General features: G+C 34.0%; 1 protein-coding gene across 1 annotated transcript in view; it reads left to right on the top strand.

Moving 5' to 3' along the window:
* Positions 1-24,226, top strand: part of eIF2A (eukaryotic translation initiation factor 2A) — a 101,040-nt gene that overhangs the window by 35,665 nt on the left and 41,149 nt on the right. The window contains exons 5-7 of the mRNA XM_085825993.1: positions 776-872; positions 15,010-15,092; positions 15,276-15,376. Of these exons, the coding sequence (XP_085682119.1) occupies positions 776-872; positions 15,010-15,092; positions 15,276-15,376 (281 nt within the window). The remainder of the gene's footprint in view (positions 1-775; positions 873-15,009; positions 15,093-15,275; positions 15,377-24,226) is intronic.

Raw genomic sequence — 24,226 nt, 5'->3', positions numbered from 1 at the left:
TTTTTTATGTCTATACTGTATGTTGTCGCCAATAAAGTCTGCTTGGCGAGATTTGCGCCGGCGAATTGGAAAAGTACCAAATAAAGTGAATCGTGCAATCGCGCAGTACAGTATGGGAAATATCCCCATTTGCCCTGCTCCCGAGAGGTAGGAACATTCTACCAAATTCTACCTCCAATTTGGAGAAGCAGTTAGTGCTTGCAAATTAAAAAAAAATGGAAGGAATGGGACACGTTGGAAGATCTGGTTTTTGCTATCGGTTGAATTTGCTCTTGTGAACAGGACTTATCAGTGATCTGGCTGGTAACTGGGATACCAATAGCTACAAGAGTTATTAATTTGCAATTCAGAGAACGGGAATCTGGGCACATGACCCCCCATTGTCTGGACTACCCTTCACTTGCACACGCTGACATGAGCATTGGTGCCACACTCTTTGATCTGAAATCTCATTAACTGAAGTAGAATTATCTTCATCAGTGGAAATAGTGCTGCTACATGACAACTACAGAGATTCATCCCATCCAAATAACTTCTTGGTTTGGCTGCTCTTTTTTGGGGGGGATGGGGGAGGGGATGATTCTTAAAATGTATGCTTACCTGAAATGAATCTTTTAAATACCATAGTTAGATGAAATTGACAATAGCTTTAGGAAATAAATATAGTAATCAGGGTGGAGAAAAATGAGTGCAGTTACTGGAGTAAATTTCTGAATTTTATTTCTTTATATATTGCCTGCATATGAAATTTTCTAATTCATCATTATATTTTTAGCTAAGCAGAATGCACAAGAAAGTTGTAATCTTCACATATGGGACGTAAAGGGAGGAAGCTGTGTGAAATCTTTTATCCAGAAAAAGCAAGTTGGATGGTAAGTGTATTTAATAAATAATTTCATGTATTACACTGGCCAACAGATTCTTCAGAGTTATTTTCAATTTATTCATTCATGCTGATTTTAGGTATGCCATCAGAATTTTGCTATCTTCCATTTTTTAAAATTTGCATTACTTGCTAGAATGCTAGGCAAGTGAGATACTTCGTAAGAATATATAGGTATATTAAATTGCAGGAAAAATTGTCTTTTTGAAGTCTTTTCATTTTTTGCCCATGCTTTATTTCGTGCTTCTAATTTAGTTGCACAAAACTGAGCTGTTATTCTGAACGTCAGAAACATTTTTTAGCAGCATCATAAACATATGATGCCAGCATGAAAGAAAACTTGTGAATTTCCTACAGAGATGCAGCATGAAAAATATATGTGGTGATTTAAAAATATTAACTTTTCTCATGGAAATTTTATATATTTTTTTTTTTGTTTTGTTTGTGAATAGAACCACAGAGACGAAAAAAATATACCATTGTTAAACAAGCATCTCTTAAGGCAATATAATGACAAAACAAACATTTGCGGATCATAAAAAAATTACTTCCTTTTTAAAAATACATTAAGTTAAAACTTCTTAGCTGCTGCTATAGATGGATAAATAGAAATTAACTAGAATCTACACACATTAAAAACAAATTACCTAACAGAAATAATATAAATACCTAACAGATAGAATTGAATAATGTATTTTATGTATGAGACCAAAAGTTAAGAAGTTTCTGGATCAGAAACACGATTAGAAATTAAAATCCATTAAAAATGCAGGAGAGCAAATTCTAACAAATATTGTTTGTAAAAATTACCTTGGAAACTATAAGGCTAAAGGGCAATCCAAAAATAATGGATGATGTGTTGAAGTCAAAAAATTATGTTTCTTATTTTAGGTGATATACAGCTTTGATATATGTGTTCTTTAAATCATTTAAAAAATTTTTAATATGACCATAAAAATGAGATACTTACGTATTTGCATAACCGACTTAATATTTAGTGATCCAGAAAGTTTTGTGGTTTTTCAGATTGAAACACATTTTCATCCAGTTACTTTGTTAATGCTACTACGTTGCGACCTTGATTAAAGCAGATATGTAAATACGGTTCTTGCAGTTCGTATTGCATTATTCTAGTATGTGTTGTGGTGTAATTTTTGTTTTGGGTGCCATTGTTAAGAATGAAGAATCCAAAAGTTCATTTCCATCATATTATACTTTATTTTTTTTAAAAAGTAAACAAAGAAAAGTGCTAGTCAAACTTGCTCATAAAATTTGTGCTGTATATCAACAAAATAGTGTTTCTCATGGTACAGTTCGAAAAAATTTCATCCTCGAAGATTACACATACTTTAAATGTCTATTCTGTGTGAACAAGGGCATTCAACTATTGTTGAAAATCCATGTTCTTCAAAGGAATTGTGTTTTATGAACTGTTGCCACCAAATCAGACAATAATTCTGGGAAAATGCTTTTCCAAATGACAGTTTTAAAAGCAGAAATCAAAACAAGTGCCCAGAACTTAACCAGTCGTCATTCATCATAACAATGCTCCGCTTTGCATAGTAATAAATGCTACACTTCCTGAGTATCGATGGAATGTTTTGTGTTACCTCGCCTTATATTCACTAGACCTTGTGACCTCACTTTTTCATCTCTTTGGTTCACTTCAGAATTATTTGAATGGCTTGGAGTTCATTTGTTTGGAGACTGTCAAATACCACCTCAATAACTTATTTATGAATAAGCCTAGTGATGTTTTTTTTAACCCTTTGACGGTTATGGAAATGAGCAGTTTCCGTTTACTTAATTCGTGCAGCATTAGGAGTAAACAGTAGTCGAAAGTGGCAGCTGTTTTCCCCGCCATTCTTCCGAAAATGTCACCTTTTTCTGGCGATGCCGTAGATAGCTCGCTTTGCGCGTTTTAAAAATTTTCGTTTCTTCGCGTGTTTTAAAAAGTATTTGTAGTACATAAATAACAGTTTTTACATACTTTAAAATAATTATTAAACAGTAAATTATAAATGATTATAACCAATTATATAAATAATAATAGTTAATTATAAATATAAGACAAATATTAAATTGAAAGGACTAAATAAATACAACTAATGTAAAACTTTATGAAGCACAGTATAAATACAGTAATTACCTAAAAATATTTTTGTGTGTGATATACTTTAAAACATGGAATTGCACATAATGGGGCATTACAGTCTTTGCAATACGTACGTGTTTCATGGCGAATTCTTTTTCCATTAGCATCATTTTTGCTGCAACATACCACACATCGTCTAGTAGGTTCTTTCTTTTTTTCTGTAGGTGGAATATAATCAGGAAAGTGGCGTGCTGACAATCTTAAAAGTATTCGAAACTGTTTCAGCAGGTTTTAATTTCAAATGTCTATGAGTGTGATATTTCTCAACAATTCTTTCAGCTAGTTCAATTCTGAATTCCAAATTTGATTTTTTATTCCCTTTTTTTTTTTTCCACAGCTGAAAAGCATTAAAAATTGTTATGTCCAATAAATAACGAAATATTTTCTTGTAATATTTTCTTTGTCGAGATCGGGTTACATCATAGTATTCTTTGCTCTTAAATTTATTTAAATTTTCAGCAGCAAAAATGTTGGTTTCCATAACAATATGATTTATAATCTCATCAGTAAAAAACAGCTCAAAATACTCTAGTGGATCAGAAATATTTGTCACGCAAGCTTTCATGCCTACATCACCAGTAAAACTAAATCGGCTAGGAACGTGAGAACTTGAATCAATTATACACCACTGTCGAACACTCGAAAAATCTTCCTCATCGCTTGAATCGTCTTCTGAGCTTGAAATACTGTGAAAAGTCTTCATCAGATTCAAAACTTGATAAGCTTTCTGTATCACAATCATAATCATCATCATAACTATCTAACTTTCGCTTTTGAGCCATTTTACTGCACAAACACCCTAAAAACCGCGCCAAAAAACGTATAAAATGAACAAGGTAAAAAAAAAAAATCCACCTTCATTATGCAAAGAAATTCATGGAACTCGTACTGCTATCTGTAGACAGTAAAACTAACTAAATTCGTTTAATAATTCGTTTGAAACACAATCAGTGCAGAATAATAATGGCGAACGAAGTCAGCTCGTCAGCGCGCATTGGGGAAAAATTTAACTACGCGAGTAGTGCTCGTTACTAACCATTTCGGTCAAAATCTTTCTCCCGAGCGGAACTCGTTTGTGCGCATTATGAAGCATGATTCGATTGCGAGCTGAACTCGTTCATAACCATCAAAGGGTTAAAAAAAGAATTTTCCAGCTGCTTGAGAGATGACAAAACGTCATGGAACAAAATAGTGCATTATTGATTCTATGAAATTTTCTTATGCTTTTGTGCTGCTTTATTTGTATTTATCATCATAAAATTGCTGAACATTCAGAACTGCTGAACTTGATTGACCCAACAGAAGTCACTAAATGTAAAGATGTTGGACTTTTTAGCAGGGCTGGGGAGTCAGAGTCGGAGTCAGAATCGGAATTGGGCCAGATTTCGGGGTAAAAGGAGTTGGAGTTGGAGTTGCTAAAAACAGGTCGACTCTGACTCCAGTTTTTGTTGGACAGTTTGAATTTGAAATGAAATTAAAGTGAATTGAAAAACAAATTAATGACAAACTGAGTTATTATTTCTTAATGCACTATATACATTAATAAATAGTTATTTTCTATTTTATTCACATATTAATAAATAAATAAATATAAGGAAGGAGGATGGATGTGATATTTGCCATCAGTGACTAAACTGATTCATTTAGGTACAAATCTCCCTGGTAAACTTAGGTAAGCAGCAATAGCAGCAAGAACTCCCAAAGTTGATGCCAGAAAAGGAGCAATTATTGATCAAGCAACGTAATGAGGAAGTACATATTTGATGATATAGAGGTTGTTAGAATTCTAAGAAGTTTTTTAGAAGATGCACATAACTCTAATGTTTCACTAACAGAAAAATTGTAGAATGATCTTCCAGAATCAGAAACTTTTCTTTCTACACTGTACATAGCCACAAAAAAGCTACAATCTGAAAAATTAACAGGGGGTGAGAATGGAAGAATGTGATGTTTGTTCTTTCTGAAATGGAGGGTTTATTGCAGAAGGAATTATTTCTTCAATAAAGAAAAGAGAAACTAGTGGGCTAGACAATGAGATCTTGCTGGGTTCAATATATGTAGATCCAAAACACTGATTTTTTTGAATGACGAATGAATTAAGAAGGCAAAGAAAGCCATATATGAACTTTCAATAAGAATGAAATTCTTTTCAGAACATTTGGAGTATTCAAATCCAGAAAGTTTGACGGACAGACAAACTGCACACATTGCAACTTAGTCTCTATCATCCTCTTTCAGTGATGAATTAGTTCACAAACTAATGAAATCATCTACAAGCAGATATTTTGCAAAAAAAAAAAAAAAAAAAAAAAAAGCATTGAAAAACAACTAATTAATTTCAACTCTTCCAATACTGAACCATATAATCAGGATTTTACTGTGCTTGAACTGAAAAGAGCTCTGTTGCAGACAAAAAATCCATGTCCTGGTCCAAATGATATTGCCTATCCTATGCTGAAACATCTTCCTTCCAAGTCATTGGCAACCATCCTCTTTCTCTTTAATAGAGTATGGAAGGAACAAGTCATTCCAAATGCCTGGAAAATAGCTTTTGTCATCCCCATTGTTAATCCGGGAAAAGACCCTACTAATCCGTCGAATTACCGTCCCATCGCCCTTACTAGCTGCCTCTGCAAACTCTTTGAAAAGATGGTCAACACTCGTCTGGTTTATTATTTAGAGACAAATAATTGTATCTCCCCTTATCAGAACGGTTTTAGAAAAGAAAGAGCAACTATCGATAATATCCTACTCTTAGAAACAGGTATCCGTAGAGCGTTCGTTAGAAGAAATCATTATTTTCCATTTTCTTTGATATAGAGAAAGCCTATGATACCATCTGGAGATATGGTATCCTTCGTGACCTATATAACAATGGTTTACAAGGAAACATGCCAATATTCATCAAACATTTCCTACAGGATCGGAAGTTTCATGTGAAGATAGGCGATACACTTTCTGACATGTTCCATCAAGAAGAGGGCGTTCCACAAGGAAGTGTATTAAGTGTTATATTATTTAGTATAAAAATTAACTCTATTTTAAAACAGCTGCCTCCAGCAGTCCAGGGTATGCTCTATGTCAGTGACCTGCAAGTCAGTTGCCAGGGAGAAGACCTGAAAGACATCAAATGTAAATTGCAGACTTCTCTCAATAGAATTGTTAAATGGTCACAGGAAAATGGTTTTAGATTGTCTACTCAAAAGACTGTGTGTGTACAGTTCTGTCGAAAGAAAATTCCTCACCCTGACCCCGAACTTTATCTGCAAGATGTGCTGATTCCTGTAGCAAAGGAAATAAAATTCCTAGGAATGATATTTGACCATAAGCTTACGTTCCTCCCCCATATTACCTATCTAAAAAAGAAATGTTTAAAAACTATAAATATTCTTGGAGTGCTGATCAAAGCTCAATGCTTCTTATATATAGAGCTCTCATTCGTTCAAAACTAGATTATGGATCAATCATTTATGGGTCGGCAAGGCCTTCAGTATTAGCCAAACTTGATCCGATACATCACCATGCACTTCGGATATGCACTGGAGCCTTTAGAACTTCTCCAGTGGGAAGCTTATATGTGGAAAGTAAGGAGACCTCCCTGCGGTTAAGACGTGAAAATCTTTGTTTTAAGCATTATTTCAAAGTCTTATCACAAACCGAAAATTCTATGCGGTCAAAATTGCTTAATGACCAATACTCCTGTTTATATCAGGCACGACCATCATGTGTCCCATCTTTCGGCTTGCGGATGAGTGCTTTGGTGGAGGAGTATAATTTGTCGAATATAGATATACGGATGGAGGATTTTTTTGGAATTCCTCCCTGGGAGGATTGGAGAATCCATTCTCTGGATACTTTTCGACACTGGAATAAATCACAAACTAATGAAATCATCTACAAGCAGATTTTTTTTCAACATAGAAACAAATATAGGAAATATATCCCTCTATATACAGACAGATCAAAATCCCAGGATCATTTTGGCGCTGCTTTCGTCACAGAAAAAACAATAGTAGGGGTTCGATTACATACAGTTTGCTGTGTGCTTACTTCTGAGCTTACTGCAATCCATCTCGCTTTGACTTACCTTTCAAAACAAAAGTACATAAAATTTATTATCTACACAGATTCCATGAGTGCCTTAATGTCATTGAAAAATCACGCTCAATGTACTCATCCAGTTGCAATCAGAATCCTAAAGTTGAATCATTCTTTAAAAATTCAGGGATACCAGATTCTATATTCGTGGATCCCTGGACACGTTGCCATTAAGGGGAATGAATTGGCAGATATTGCAGCTAAAACTGCAACCACAATGTACAATCTTCAGATTCCACTAACAGACATCAAAGGGTTTGTCGAAAGCAAAATCCTCAGCAAATGGCAGAAGCAGTGGGATGACAAAGTATATAACAAGCTGAGAAATGTAAAACCCACCATTGGATACTGGCCATGTATGGCTAATAGAAAGGAAGATGTCCTCTTGACTCGACTGAGAATTGGCCATTGTCGCCTGACCCATGAGTATCTTCTGAAGGGAGAATCCCAGCTGCCCAAACTGCAATGCAGATCTGGCAGTCCATCATATCTTGGTGGAATGCCAGAGTTTTAATTATTTTCGCCAAAAACATTTTAATTGTTCAGAACTGGACTTAGGAAATTTAATTGGAAAAGCACATCATCATAATTTGTTTCTGTTTTTAAAAGATATTGGCTTTTATAATAGACTTTAACCTGTTTTTTAAAAGATATCAGCTCTTATCATAGACTCTAATCTGTCTCTTCTTACCTAAGCTGGAAGTTTTTACAAATGACTAATTGCATTGTTACCATTTGTCTGGCGCAGATAACCTTGACAGGTTTTGTGCCAAATTACAATAATCCAATCCAATCCAGTGATGAATTAGATTTTGAGATATATTTTTGGATAATATTGAAAATGCTAAGGCAAAACAAATGAAAATAAAGAAGCAAGAGCCTTTAGATATAAAAATGAAGAAATAGAAACAAGATTTCTTTCTGCACAGCCTTTAACCTTCCAGCGGGCGCGCCTTCTGCACTAACAAGAAAGGTCACGCGTATTTCTTAGATACGCTATTATAAAAAAATAAATTTTACAAAGCAAAAATATTAAAATTAGCTTGTAAATAGTTAAATGTTAATAAGTACAATTGAGTTAAACAATATTAACTTTAAATTAAGGAAAATAAAATAAGTACAAAGCAAAAAACAATACAAAATGGACTAAAGACTTACCAAACTAACTTGAAAGTAAAACAAAATTAAACTGCCAATATTTCAACTGAACTTTTATATTTTTAATCAGTAAGTGAAAAACCACATTAAATATTACATAACAAATCAATTTCATAGTCACTTCATTGCATCGGTGCAGTCCGAACAATTATGTTTACAGTGCTGTAGACCAGTGATGCGCAAACTGGGGGTTGCGACCCTGTAGGGGTCGCCAGAAGTTTTTTGGGGGTCCCCAAATTTTTATGAAATGCATTATGCCTGCATGTTGCATACCATACAGTGTACTTATAAAGAGTGAAGCGCCGTCACTCACTGTTTAATTGCAATTTCATGCTGTCTGCTCTTTCTTTGACCGTAATGCGTAATGTATGTAAAGTGTGAAGACGCAAGTTTTTCACTCCGGTAGATAGCGCCCTCTTCGCGGTAATTCCCCAGTTTTATTGAAAAGCGCCTATTTGACTAGACTAGACGTTAACTGCAGGGAAAGGGGAAAAATTCACTTCCGTGATCAGCCAATCAGATGGCGAGGTACGCGGTGTATCTGATGGTCAGAGTGAAGACGTGAAGTGTTCGCATGAAGTTGTAGCATGTAGCAGTTGGCCTGCAATTGTTTTAGTTTATCCTCGAGTTTTATCATGTGACGATGTGTAATTATGATTTTTTATATTTTTATCGAGCTTGCTACTCTTTGTTATCAGGTATGTACTATCATTAGAGAATGATCTCTGTTAATTTTATTGAATTTCTTGGAAAAAAAATGTTAAAATTTTATATATTATTTGTTTTAGTTTAAATAATTTTAACCCCTATCTTCATAATGGATAAATGGGTAATACGTACACCAGGTACATCTTCAGCTAACAAACGAACAAATACTGATGAGGAATCGCAAAATACTGAACTAAATGCCCAATCTAAAAAAATAAGAAAATACAATGAGGAATTTATTAAGTATGGTTTTACATTTTGTCTTGTTGATGATGAAAACTGCCTGATATGTGTCATTTGCAACGAAAAATTAGCAAATGAGAGCATGAAACCAGCTAAATTGAAAAGGCACCTGGAAACTAAACATAAAGATCTTCAAAATAAACATGCTGATTTTTTTCAAAGACGAGCTAAAAATCTGAAAATTCAAAGTGCACATTTAAAGAAATTTACAACAATACCTCAGAAAGCATTACGAGCTTCTTTAGAAGTTTCTTATCTAATAGGAAAAACAATGAAACCCCATACAATTGGAGAATCCCTTATCCTTCCTGCAGCAAGGTAAGATGGCATAAATTATGCATGGTGATAAATATGGAAATGAACTAAAAACAATACCATTATCAAGAGATACCGAGTCTCGGCGGATTTCCGAAATGTCACGAAATATCGAGTCAAAAGTCATAAAACGCATACAAAATTAATCTGTATTTGCTTTACAGCTGGACGAGACTACCGATATTACTATAATGTCACAACTAATTATTTACGTTAAGTTTATTTTTAATGAAGATATAACAGAAACGTTTTTATGTTGCAAAAGTTTGGAAGAAAAACAACTGGGGAAATAATATTCGAAGTAATAAATGAATATTTTGAAACAAAGTCCCTTACCTGGGCAAACTATGTTGCGGTTTGTACTGATGGTGCTGCAGCATTAACAGGTTCGAATAAAGGGCTCAGAGGCTTAATTCAGAAGGTCGCTCTTCATATGGTATTTAATCATTGTGTATGATTCATCGGCAAGCTTATCAGGTTCAATGTTCCGTCTTACTTTCTTTGGGAACATGCAAGGACCTGACTCGGAACAGAGAGCTTACTAAAGCTATGTTCAATAACTGTGGGAAGTAGACAGGATACACAAGAAGGGTATACAAAACCCTTTATTTTTCTCTATTTACAATAATTTCCGTACGTCGGAATACAAAGACCCACTACTTGTGGTCTAAACGTAAGAACATAAAAATATAACTAAACGCTAACTTAACTTTGAAATAATAAATGTGGAAGATTGGCCTTATATTAACAGGAAGCCGTATGTAGTACAGAGAACTGTTAACACTACAATACGTTTAAAATTATCAAGAGGATTAAACCTCTGGCCTGGAAGGCAACCAGCAACTGAGTAAAACTTCTAAGGTAAGCGGTCTGCTTCGATTAACTCCTTCCTCTCTCTCGCTTGGCAAAAAGCCACAACTTAAGTACTTGGCATTCGCCAGACAAAATTTACATAAATAAGTTAACGCTTATAATTCTGGCCGGAAGTAGAAAATAAGAAGTGATAGTAAAGATTTAAAATAAAATAAACGTTAGTAAAACTTAAGATCCTTACAAGCTCTTGTTGCAAAAGATATGGATGAAGAGTTGCACAACATATTACAAGACGCTGTTAGTTCAATTAACTACATTAAATGCAACATCCACAACAGCCGTCTCTTTTCAATACTTTGCAATGAGGTGGGCTCAACGTATGAGAGATTACTGTTACACACCAAAGTCAGATGGCTTTCACGTGGGAAAATACTACGACGGATGTTTGATTTGAGAAATGAAGTGTACATGTTTTTAATCGAAAAGAAACATAGATTGGCAAGTTATTATATCAATGAAGTTTGGCTAGGGAAGCTGAGCTATTTAGTTGATATTTTCGAAACACTTAACGACTTAAATTTGAGCTTGCAGGGTGAGAATTGAACTATCATAACTTCAGCCAGTAAAATTCAAGCTTTTAAGAATAAGCTTAGTCTCTGGCAAGCGGAACTGAATAAAAACAACACCGACATGTTCCCTTGCTTTAACAATTTTATCAAGGGAAATAATATAGATATATTTACATTTAAAAACATCATTTCCAATCACATTGAAAAGTTAAAGGAAAATTTTTCGAGAAGATTCGAGGATTTTCCTGAAAACGATTTTGGTTGGATTCGTGATCCATTTTCCTTTGATATATGCAGTTCAACTCTTCAAATTATTGAGAAAGAACAATTGATAGATCTAATTAGTGATTAAACTCTTCGAAATCAATTTAAGACGCAGCCTTGCCGAAATTTTTGGCTATCCGTGGAAAAACAATATCCCGTTTTATGCAAGACCATCAGAGTGTTAATACAATTTGCATCAACGTATTTATATGAAACTGGATTTAGCAAACTAGTTTCAATAAAAACTAAATACCGCTCGCGTTTAAACCCTGAAGATGATACGCGAATTGCAATTAGCAACATACATCCAAACATCGATGAGATAATTAGAAACTTGCAGCCACATACATCTCATTAAAGGGCAATTTACTGATTTTTGTGTTATACAAAAATTATTTTCTTAAAATTATAAATAAAATTAATATGAGTCAGATATGATGATGTTTTTATTCGATGAAACGAAAGAAATGCGCGAAATATACATCGTATTTGTGAACATTTATCTCTAGGGGTCGCCAAAAATTTTCTCTCTACAAAAGGGGTCGCAGTCGTAAAAAGTTTGCGCACCACTGCTCTAGACAAATGAATTCTAAACAAATCTCACAGCTAAACCTCGTAATTCTAGCATACTTGTCATTTTGGCAGGGTTTGCATCTTTTTTTCACTAAAGTCATTTCTTCAACAACAGCTAATTCTGCTTTTCGTTTCAACAATTTAAATTTCAACTCACTTTGAAGAGAGTTAGGGGTTCTTCTTTCAACGTTTTCCTTCACAAGAGCATTTGCTAGCTTTCGCAGATATTACCTACTAAGTAATTTTTCACTATTATTCGTTGAATGAATTATATAGCTGTTGATTGCTGCTATATTCAGCATAGAGAAGAAAACTACAAGAGGCCAACACCTGGTGTTCCTGGCAACATTGTAGGAAGCACAGAGTTTATCCACTGTATCCACACCTCCTTTGATAAGATTGTAAAATGTGATAATCTCAGGCTTTTTTTGGTCTTGGGTATTTTCATCTATTGCTACGTCATCATGAAGATTTGAAATCAATATGACGTTTCTATAACGTTTAGGTACATAGGAGAGAAGTGTCATATTTTTTCTAAATCCAAAAAGACTCGTATTGGGTTCCCAAGTTTTTGTCAGCTTGAACTGAACTGGAATTTGAGGTTTATTGTTTTTCAAAGTACCTACAAATGACAATTTTTTTCATCTATTTCTTGTACTAACTCAAAACTTGAAAACCAGTTGTCTGGGGTTACATTTCTTCCAGTGTTATCAATAGGTTCTGTCAACCTTTTTACATCTTGTGGTTTGTTGCTTATGTAAAAAGACCATCTGGCTGCACTCCAGCATAAATGTCCATATTGTATGAGTAAAACATACGAGCGTCTACCATGGCATAAATTTTTATACCATATTTGTTCGGTTTTTTGGGAATGTATTGAATGAAACCACATCTTCCTCAAAATCCTTCTAATTTCTCATTGGTTGTGACATTCTCTCCAAGTGAATAGCACTTCTGGCAATTAGAGACAAACTTTTCAAAAATGTTTCTTATTGAAGCCAAGCGGTAGACTCCTCTTCGTTCTGCTCTTGTGTTTGTCATCAAGCCGTAAAGCTCTTAGTAAAAACAAAAATCTCTTTAAGTTCATTACTACTTTAAATTCCTCCATCGATGACTTTTCTGTTTTTCATTTGATGAGCTATATACACTTCGGAAGAATTATCATCATTATTTCCCTCTTCAGAATTTCTCTCTGCACTTATCTCCGATTCTGAATCACCTTTTTCTGAAATTCACTCTTCTTCATCTGTAATTCTTTCATCTAAAATAATGTCCTCATCGTCATCACTGTCACATAAAAGCATATTTCTTATAACTCAAGATCCTTCGGATCATTCATGTCGAGCATTTTACTTTTATTTGCCATAACTGAAAAGAAAAGAACAAAAATATCATACATGGTCGCGCGTATGTGACGCATACAGTGCTTCTATTTTATCATTAAAAGTAATTATGCACACAAATTATACAAAATCATAAGATTTAGACACAAAAGAATAAAGATTTTCTATAATAAAAAAGAAAATTAGATATAACAAAAACTTACTTCAACGGTCGCACGTATTTCTCGAATACAAATAGTAAATCTGCAGGCTTGCATTAACCTCTCGAAATCCAGCAGACGATTGAAAGATGGGCGAACGAAGAGGAGAGAATAGCCAAGGACATGCAGTCATAGCGCCTTCTGGTCTACGAAACACATACGAAATAATATCTAGTGTATGTCACACATACGCGCCCGCTGGAAGGTTAAAGAAATAGAGAAATATGATTGCTCTTGCAAGACATCTCTGTTAGAACTTCTAAAAATCTATCTTGAAAAGTTAAAAGAAGTTAAGCCCTAACAGTAACAGCTCCTCCTCCTACTCAAGTCAGTGTGGAAAGACTCTTCTCAGCTCTGAAGTTTATCAAATCGTATTGATGGTCCTCCAACAAAGATCTTGCCGAAGAGATACTGTTTCTTAGAAATAACTAATGCCAGTTTTTCCATTTTATTATAAATGCTAATTAATATAAATAATTTGCTATAGCATCAATTTTTTTTCTCTAGCATCTATTACTTCTTTTATATTAAAAAAATAAGCTGTAATCCATGTGTATATGTTTACATATATATATATATATATATATATACACATATATATGAGGGCTGTGGAGTCGGTCATTTTCCTTACCGACTCCACAGCCCTGCTTTTTAGTATGGTCCATGCTCTGGCAATAACATATCAATAATTCAGTTTTTATAAGCAATTCAGCTGATTTTGCATATGGCTTTTTGTTGTATTCCAAATTTCTTTGGTTTTTATAGACAAGTCATAATATTTTTATTCTTAAACTTATGTGTTTATGGGATTTGTCTGCATTGGATTAAAAAACTACAATAACATTTCTGCAGAAATACAGTATTTTTGTCACAAAATCGGTAAAGGCAACATTTGCTTCAAATCCATTCTTTAAACAATTACCACTGGAACAAAAGGGAAAAGAGAACCTGTTTGTAAGTAGGTTTATTGATTGATTGATTTCCAAGATAAATATCTAATCAAAATGTAAAATGAAGTAAATAATTATAAACTTTTTTGGTTCCGTTTGTTAGCAATTTACACAGTTTACCGCGAGATGACGTCACAACCATTTAAAAGCAATTGTAATAATGTAAATGAGAGAGATAGAATGTAACCATGGCAACAGATGATATTAATTACTTATGCATTTTTAAAAATAGAATAGAATAAAGTATTTTGATGTTATTGGTTGTGAATTTCTGTCCTGATTAAAAAACTCAAAAAACGATACACATAGTAGATATAAATGTAAGCAAAAAGTTTCAAGGCAAACAAAAATTTTTTTTTCCTTCAAAAAATTATCAAGATGGGTGCACTAATGTGCAAGTATAAATAGTCTGTGTATTACAAATAATCTTTCCATAGTGGGAAATACTAACTATATATTTGCATTCAGCAGCAGTAATATCACATTGCTTCATGCTTGTTGTCATAACCTTAAGTGGCTGGCACGTCCAGCTAGATCCATGATTGTTAACATACTCGGTTAACGTTTGGAAGATCCGCAGCTAGAATCTTAAGAGAGTTGATTTTTTATGTGTCGTGGTCAGAAATGTCTGATATATGTGTGATATAGCAAAATAAAAATAATCTGTGCTATTGATTTTGCATATTAAAGCAATTAAATTTCTTTTTTAGTTTTCTTACTGAATATTTTAATTCTAGGAACCCACAGTGGTCAGATGATGAGTTCCTATGTGCCAGAAATGTTAGCAATGAAGTGCACTTTTTTGAAAAAGCAAACTTTGGTAGTATTTTTAGCATTTTTCTTATTTTATTTCTTTATTAACAGATAGTAGTTTGTTAGTCTTTTTTTATATATTAATAAAGCACAAAAGTAATTATGATTATTATTTGAAGTGCTTTAAATGTAATTTTTTAAACTATATTAGTTATATTTGTTATTAAAATTATTACTGCTCTTTTCACAGATAAAATTGCAAAAAAAATTTTCATGCAGAAAGTAGCCTATTTCAGTTTAGCACCTGGCGAGCCTCCATACCATATTGCATGCTTTGTACCTGGTGTAAAGGTATTTAATTTTTATATATATTATTTAACATCATAATGATTCACTATTATTATCATACTTTATACAAATATCTTGCATATAATCCAGAAAGTTGTAAATGGTTTTCATGATATATATAGCTCATGTCATTAAGTTTCAAATAATCAGACTTAACATGAAATTATTTCTTGTGAATTTAGTGTTTTTAATGAAATTCCATTGAAAGAAGAGTTGAAAAAAATTGAATAATTTTTTATGCTTTGCAGTAACTCCTGATTAACCAGGCCTTGTCTCCCTCTCTCTCTCTCACTTTTTTTTTTTTTTTAAAGGGAGTTTTTCTTTATTGCAGAGCATTAGAAAAACAAACCATGAGATCTTAGCAAAATTTTTACAGGAAATTAGAGAAGGAAAAGAAAATGATAAAAGCAGTGGTAGAGATGATATAACAGTATTTGGGAATTATTTTTATTCACAATACATAATTTTATTGTTAATATAATCTGGAATACATAAACATTGTTAAAAGTCTTTCATTAAAATAAATTCCTAAATTATCAAAATTAAATTAAGTATATAGTGCAAGTCCCATTGATTTCTCTGAAATTACAAGAGCACTATAAATCAAAACATTGTTTTCATTTTGAGTCTTGTTACTCTTGTTTTGAAAAACTGCTTAAAAATACTGGTTATTTGTTAAAAGTATTTTCTCGTAGTTATAATGTGGATTGTACCTCTTTCCTAACTGCTGTCTAACTGTGACTTTAAGTTAAGCCTGGACATAATCTATGGTATTACCCTGTTATATTGAGACTCTACTGTATTTCAGGTTTAAGATGTATTTTTAGTAATATAAACCTTTTTTTAAAAGTATGCATGTATGTGTGTATGTTTGTGTGTCAAAATACAGGTTGTTTCATAGATCATGGGACAAACTTGGGTGTTAGAGCGTACTAAAACATGCATTTTTTGTATAGGACTGTCGGGTCTAAGGTGACGGGTTAGGGCAGGAATGCAAAAAAAAACGACACGAGAGAAAAAAATGTGTTTATGTAAAAAATTAACGCAAAATGCTTCTTTGGAGCAATACAGTATTTACGATAAATGTTCGAAAAAGGCAACACTAACAGTAATTGGAACTACAGCTGTGATTGGCTGGCAATGCAGCGGTAGAGGGCGGTAGTGAGTCGGACAAACCATGATCCGATGCATCAGAGGATCATTCGCAACTCTGATGTCGAGCGTGATGGGGGAGTTTATGTACAGGGAAAAAGCTGACGTGCATCTCATGTATGGTGCTGCTAATGGAAACGGCGGAGCAGCCCTACAGTTGTACCAGGAATGGTTTCCGAACAGGCGTATGCCGAAACATGCAATGTTCGAGAGGTTGCATTGGTCTCTGTGAAAACGGGTCATTTGAAGCCACCTCTGACACTAGGAGTGGAAGAAGAAGTGCATGACAACCTCACATTGAAGAATCCATCTTGAACATTGTGCATGAATCACCTCAGACAAGTACAAGAGCTATTGCACGTCGTCTGCAGCTGAGTCATTCCACCGTTTGGAGAGTATTCCATGAAAATGGTTTGCACCCATACCATTTGCAGAGTCCAAGCCTTGCAAGAGACAGATTACCCTCTTCGAGTTCATTTCTGTCATTGGTTCTTGCAGCAGTGTGCGGCGCAGACGGATTTCCCATCAGATGTGCTATTCACGGACGAGGCAACTTTCTCACAGGATGGCATCTTCAATAGCCACAATACGCACGTGTGGGCAACTCATAATCCACACGTCCACATGCATTCCAAACCCACTTCTCCGTGAATGTGTGGGTGGGTATTGTTAACGACTACCTCATAGGCCCATACCTCTTACCTGCACATACAAATGGCTTATGTTATCATATTTTTTTGCAAGAGGTGCTACTGGAATTGCTGCCGGATGTTCTGGCTATCGTTCGTGATCGCATGTGGTTCCAGCATGATGGTGCACTAGCCCATAACCATGTGCGGGTCCGCAATTACTTGGATGGGACATTTCCAGGCCTATGGTTTGGCCATGGTGAACATGTTTAATAGCCACCCCGCTTGCCAGATTTATCCAGCTTGGATTTTTTTATGGGGTTATCTGAAGAGCATCATTTACGAGACTCCCGTTGACTTGCTGGAGGACCTCGTTGCACGACCATCCATTGCGGCAAGCGTGCGCGAAATGCCTGTCGTTTTTCAAAATGTTCGTCGATCCCTTCTGCGACGTTACCAGGCATGTATTACTGCTGGTGGTCGCAATTTTGAACATTTATTGTGAATGCTGTATTGCTACAAAGAAGCAATTTGCGTTGATTTTGTACATAAACATATTTTTTTCTCTTGTTGTTTTTTTGCGTTCCTGCCTTAACCCGTCACTTTAGACCCTACATTCCTATGAAAAAGTGCATGTTTTGGTATGCTCCACCACTTCTCCAAGTTTGTCCCATGATCTATGAAACACCCTGTATTAACCAAAATTGGTAAAGTAATAAAAAATTTAATAGAAGTAGATTTAACTTCCTAGGGAAATTCTAAAGTTGTATTAAAAGAAACTTATTAAATTTTAAAAACATGAGGCAAATTATTCCATACTATTTTTTAAAATGTTTTAATTTATTTAAAGTGAACTTCATCATACGTAGGTTGATCCAAAAAAAAGTTTACAAGCAGAAGCATTTGAAACATGATAATTGTGGAGTGAATATTTCCACCCAGGGTGGTTGACAGATGGCAGTAGTTGTCCTACAGCGGTTCTACGAGAAAGTAGCGTCAGTACGCAGACACTTAAGAGTGACAGTAATGGCACGACATCTAGAAAAGTGGTCTCGCATAGAGGTGCGAGCCGTAATTCGATTCTTATGAACCAAGAATGTGGCCGCATCCGAAATTCACGGACAAATCGTTGAGGTATATGGGGACAAAGCAATGAGTAGACAACAGGTAGCGAAATGGTGTCATTCTTATCAAGCGGGCAGGGAGCATGTGAAAAACTGAAATTTGGAAGCAATAGGCCATCCAAGTTTTTCAAGGACGGATATCAACACGGCTCGTGTTGAAGAAATCATCCAAAGGGATTGACGAGTAACCGTGCGTGAGATTGCCTGAGTTATGGTAAGTTGGACCTGAGTTATGGTAACATTCAGCATATCGTAACCGATGAGTTGCGATATTCCAAAGTTTGTGGCCACTGGGTTTCACGTGCGTTGTCTGCGGAGCATAAGGCCACTCGAATGATGTGCAGCCTCACATTTCTTCAGCGATACCATTCAGACGGCCAACACTTCATCGATCGCATTGTTACCGGTGATGAAACATGGCTTCATCACTTCACCCCCACATCCAACAGAGCCATGATGGAGTGGAAACACGCTGGATCACTGACGAGGAAGAAGTTTAAGGTCACACCCTCTGCCGGTAAAGTGATGGCAACCGTTTTCTGGGATATGACTGGTGTTATCCTAATCGAGTATTTGGAACATGGCCATACCATTAAGGCCGATCGTTATTGTGCCACCTTAACGAAATTGCATAAAGCCATCTGACGCAAACGGCCTGGATTACTGAGCAAAGGCGTCATTCTTCTGCATGACAATGCCAGGCCCCATACAGCTCGCCAGACTCAGGAATTGCTGCAAAGGTTCAAGTGGGAGGTCTGGAATCACGCCCCATACAGCCCCAATTTGGCTCCAAGTGACTATTTCATTTTTCTGGCGATGAAGCGATACTTATCTGGAACACGGTTCACCTCAGACGATGCAGTGAAAACAGCTGCCGAGAAATGGCTCAATGAGCAGGGCCCTGATTACTACCAAGACGGGATAAACAAGTTGGTCGAACGTTCTGACAAATGCCTAAACAGGTTTGGCGACTATGTGAAAAGTGAAGGCCAGATGTGTCTCTTGATTCCCATTTGTATCTTGTTTCTGTTGTTAATAAATACTTTTTCATTTGCCTTGTAAACTTTTTTTTTGGATTACCCCTCATATTAAAATCATATTCACTCATGTTAAAATTGTATAACATGAATTAGATTATTCATATTTTTATGCTCTAGATCGACTTCTCAAGGCTAATAATCTGAAACATTAAAACCTGAATAATCCAAGAGAACTGAATCACCTTTTGTTCCATGTGATCTTTTGAGCAATTAAAGATAAAAATAAAATAAACAAAATGAAAAATGAATATATATATATATTTGTATGAAAATCAGAATTAAATGAAAGTGCAGTGTTGTGCAAATGTAATTTTATGAATATGCATGTTGGTTACAGTTTGATAGAAGCCCACATTTGTGTTAAATATTAATTTTTAAAAGGAAGGAAATGTTGTTTAGTGTTTGAAATGGTAGAATATTTAAGGGAAGATTCAAAATTAAGAATCCAGACATGCAGGAAACGAATGACTAAAATACTGTGTTATTAAGATATGTGTAATCTTGTTGCAGATGTTCCATATGCTTTTGTCATTCCTCTTATTTTGCCTTGCATAGTAAGCATGCAATTTTGGCAAGATTTTGTTTTCTATGCAATCCATTTACCCAGTTTATATGTTTCTGTATCTGAGTGATTATTATTATTATTATTTATTATTCAGTTGCATTTCTCATGTGGATTTTGTTTGCTGGATCGCACAGGGATGTTATTTGGATGTATTTGCATCATTTTGATTGATTTTTGTCTTATTTATTATGGCTGGAATGATGGTGAAAGATGTTGAGAGATATCAACCATGTATTTTGAATGATGTTAGGTCTCACATTTCTAGAGATAGGTGTGCTGTTGATGCTGCTAATGATGCATTGGTGCATGGTTTTTTTACATGTCGATAAGTCTTTTTTTTGGGGGGGGGGAAGCAAATCTCGATTTTTTTAAAATCAGGCTTAAGATGTTGAAGGTTTGGATCTTGGTTTACCAAACAGACTCTAGAGGAGGTTTTTTTTTTTAAATTTTATTTATTTATTTATTATTTTTTTTTAATTTTTAACTTTTGAAATTTTAAAATGGAGGAAGATGTCCAAAATAGCAATGCCATCGCAGTTAGTTCACATACGTTGTGTGATTGGTATCAATTTATTAATGAGACCATTTTGGATTATATTTCTCTCTTTCTATTTCTGATTGCAGTTTATTTTTAAAACAGAAAGGCTCTTTTATTTTTATTATATTGAGCAGTATTTTGAAATTTGAACTGTTCTTGGAGAATGGCAATCATGATTGGTGTATATACTGCAGAGTTTGTGCAGTTCTCTCTCCTCTCTCTCTCTCTTTTTTTTTTTTTTTGAGAAAACAGATTATTGTGTATGTAGGAAAAGCGAAAGTAATGTATTCTATATTATGTGTAAAGTTCAATATAAGTATTTTATGTAAAGTTTATTGATATTTTTTGTATTTTTAATTTTGTACTATTATATTAATTGTTAGTTGTATTTTCAATAATCATACTTGTATTTTAAATTAGACTTTTCAGTTTTTTTCTTTGTTATGTTGATAATGTTTTCAACTTATAGAAAGTATCGATAGATTGATGATCTTTAAAAAGTTTAAAAAATCGCAGATTTGCACCCAATAATTAACTTTTGCATTATTATTTTAATACAATTGTTTACTATTGTATTTGCACTTGATGGTATATTTTCTGCTCAAAACATTGCCTATTATTCCATATTTATAATTTTTATTTTTATATCTTTCTTTTTGTGCATGTATGATAAATTATATATTTTCTAGTTATTGATGTATGAAATATTAATATATGCGAAGAGAGTATAAAGCCCTTTAGGAACTTGAGAAATAGTGAAATCAAAGTGTGTGTCATGGTCATTTATCATAAAAAAATTACTTCCCGTTTTTATTAATATAGTCATTTCTTAAAATTTTTATAAAATAATGAATATTGTGTACTTAATAGTATATAAGGAATTGTGACATTATGTTGCAATAAAATCATTTGCAAAAACAGTAGAACTAAAGGATTGATTGGGATGTAGTTTAAATTCAAAACAACATGATAGAATAATGATAACAATAACAATGAAAAAACTGCAATCTTTGATTATGACATATTATAGAAAAGAAAAGTAAGTTGTAATTACTTCACTGACATCTAATTTAGAATGCATGAATAATACCAGAGAGGGTATTTTTAATTGTATAAACTAGCACTTTATAAGCAAATATTTAGAATGGAAAAATTGAATAGTATTTTTTCAGACAATGCTAGAAATACGTTAGGAAAATCTAACGGTGATATTCATCAAAATGCATCAAAATAATATGAGGTTTTCCATGCCACCTCTTACATACAATTGCAGAAAAAGCTACTGAAAAATTAATTGGCTCAGAAATAGAAATGGCTTAATAAATATGTATGTTAATAGATATAACAGGCTTTAATGAAATTTTCCCACCACCACAAATATTGTCTGTGCAAACAGTTCACATTGTTGTGTTTAATCATATTTTGTCAAATGATTTTTGGCATTTGAAAGAAACAGACTTGCTTTAACACTTGTGAAATTTGTAAAAAAATATCGTTGTTATTAAGATGTCTGAAATGAAACTGTCACTCTACCAGATTAGAATAATCATTTACTTTTAGTTATGTTGCAAAAAGTCAGCTACAGAATGTCACCAAACCATCTGTATAGCTTTAGGCACTAATGTTGTATCGTATAACACTGTGAAGATTTGGTAATGAAAGTTCAGAAACAAGAACTATAACATTCAAGAAGGAGAGTGCTCTGACCAACCTACTGATGTTGATAAGACCTGCCTGTGAACTTAATGGAAGAAGATCAGTATGCAACAACTCGAGAACTTCCTAAGGAGTTAGACATTAGTGCTGTGTCCATTAGTCACATTATGCATGGTATAAACTGGATGTACAAGTTCACTCGCTGGGTACCGCATGAGCTGATACTAGCAGATATGGATAGACATGCTCGGGCCTGCACGAATCTGCTTAAATATCAATGCAAGGACAGAATTCTGGACTCACGTGTGATGAAAAGTGGATTTACTTCAACAGCACAGGCTGAAAAGGTTGTGCCCAGTGAGCCTGTTGGCAGCATTGCAAGCATAATTTGATTAACAAAAAGATCATGCTTTGAATCTGGTGGGATAGCCATGGTAATGTCAGCAAAGAGTATCTAGAAAAAAGGTAAAACCTTCCACAGTAAAGATGTACAGCGAAATGTTAGTCCATGTTGATGCCGTTATCAAGGAAAAACGTACTGAGTTCCGGTGCAAAAATGTAATGTTCCATCAAGATAATGCAAGACTACATGTGTCTGCATTCACCAGTTAGACTCTGTATGGACTCAAATGGGATCTTTCGCCGACATCGCTCCTTCAGACATTTTTCACACCTGCTGCTACATCTTGCTGGTGATATCTTCCATTCTGCACAGGACGTCTGAAACGAGGTTGATCTGCTTTTGGACTTGTGGCTACCACAACTTTGGCAGAAAATCACAGATTTGGGTGGTGATTACTACTGGTACTAAAGGTACTGCTTTCATAATTTTTTTTTTTTTTTTTTTTTTTTCTAATTTTATTAACCCTTTCCGACATGCTACCTTTTAAAGTCGGAGTTTTGATTAAAAAAAAAAAAAAAAAGGTAGGCAGTCTAATTAGGTCTAGAGGAGTACACAAGTAAAATTTTGTGAAGAAAGCACTTATCGTTTTAATTCTGTGGGTGTGCCCAAAGTGGCACACTGATTGAATAGAGCTTCGAAAAGTGCTGAAACAAGCATTGTTGTCAATGAACTGATCGATGAGATGCAGAGAAAAAAAGAATACTGACTCTCAGTTGTTCTAGATTATCGGTGAGTCCAGTCTGGGCACACCTAGGGTTTGCCATTTGTGATAGAGAAAGTTTCTCTAAATGATCCATTTCTAACTTATGCTGCAGTTGCTGACATTAACTTGAGAACTTATGATTCATTTTCATCTGTTTCACTATTAATGAAAAATATCTTGATCAAGTGGAAATTAAGTTTTATCAAGAAGATAATTTAAAAGAAGTTGCAGATTTGCATATTGACATACGAAAAATTGAAATTGCAAAATTAAAAGGAAGAAATAATAAATTAAAAGATATGAATGAGTGCATTAAATACAAGGCATTACTTATAGTAAAGATTACAGCTTTACTAATACCTTATTCAAATGCAGCTTGCAATATTTTTTTCTGTATTATGAAAAGAATATCAGGCTGAATTTCGACCAAATTTAGCTACAAAAGCTTTTGAAGCAGTTCTGACTGAAAAGGTAAATGTACAGGCAAATGAAAAACTGTGTTATAAAAAAACAATTACTAATTCAGAACTTAAGCTTACTTAGTATGCTACCTATAAATCTTTGCTATCTATAATATTTACAAATAAATTATAAGTAATTTTATAAAGATATGTATTGTTCTTACATTATTTACAAATAAATTTATAAGTAGTTTATAATAATTATATGTATTATTCATGTATATCTAAAATTAAATTTTTTAAATAAAATATTTCCACCCAGAAATCAGAATTCAGAAACCTCGTAAAGCTATAAGATTTGTGGATTCTGATTTTTCGCTATAATTATTTGTGATTTAAAATATTTGCTTCAATGATATATTAGTAGATTGTGATATTTCTGATTAAGTAGTAAAATAAAAAATTCTGATTAAATATGTGTATAATTTATAAGAAGTATTTATAATTATTCTTTATATATGTATCTACTATATATGGATTTTAGGTTAAATGTAATTAAATTGATTACAATTAAGACACAATAACACGCCGAATAAATTTTGTAGGTATAACGCTGATTTTTGTTGTTTGACTTCTGAATTG

Source organism: Stegodyphus dumicola, chromosome 10 (genome assembly GCF_044657685.1).
Source record: "Stegodyphus dumicola isolate Sdum_Otavi_A_Nest chromosome 10, ASM4465768v1".
NCBI lineage: Eukaryota > Metazoa > Arthropoda > Arachnida > Araneae > Eresidae > Stegodyphus > Stegodyphus dumicola.
The sequence above is the reverse complement of the archived record's forward strand: the minus strand, read 5'-3'. Positions and strand labels throughout refer to the sequence as shown.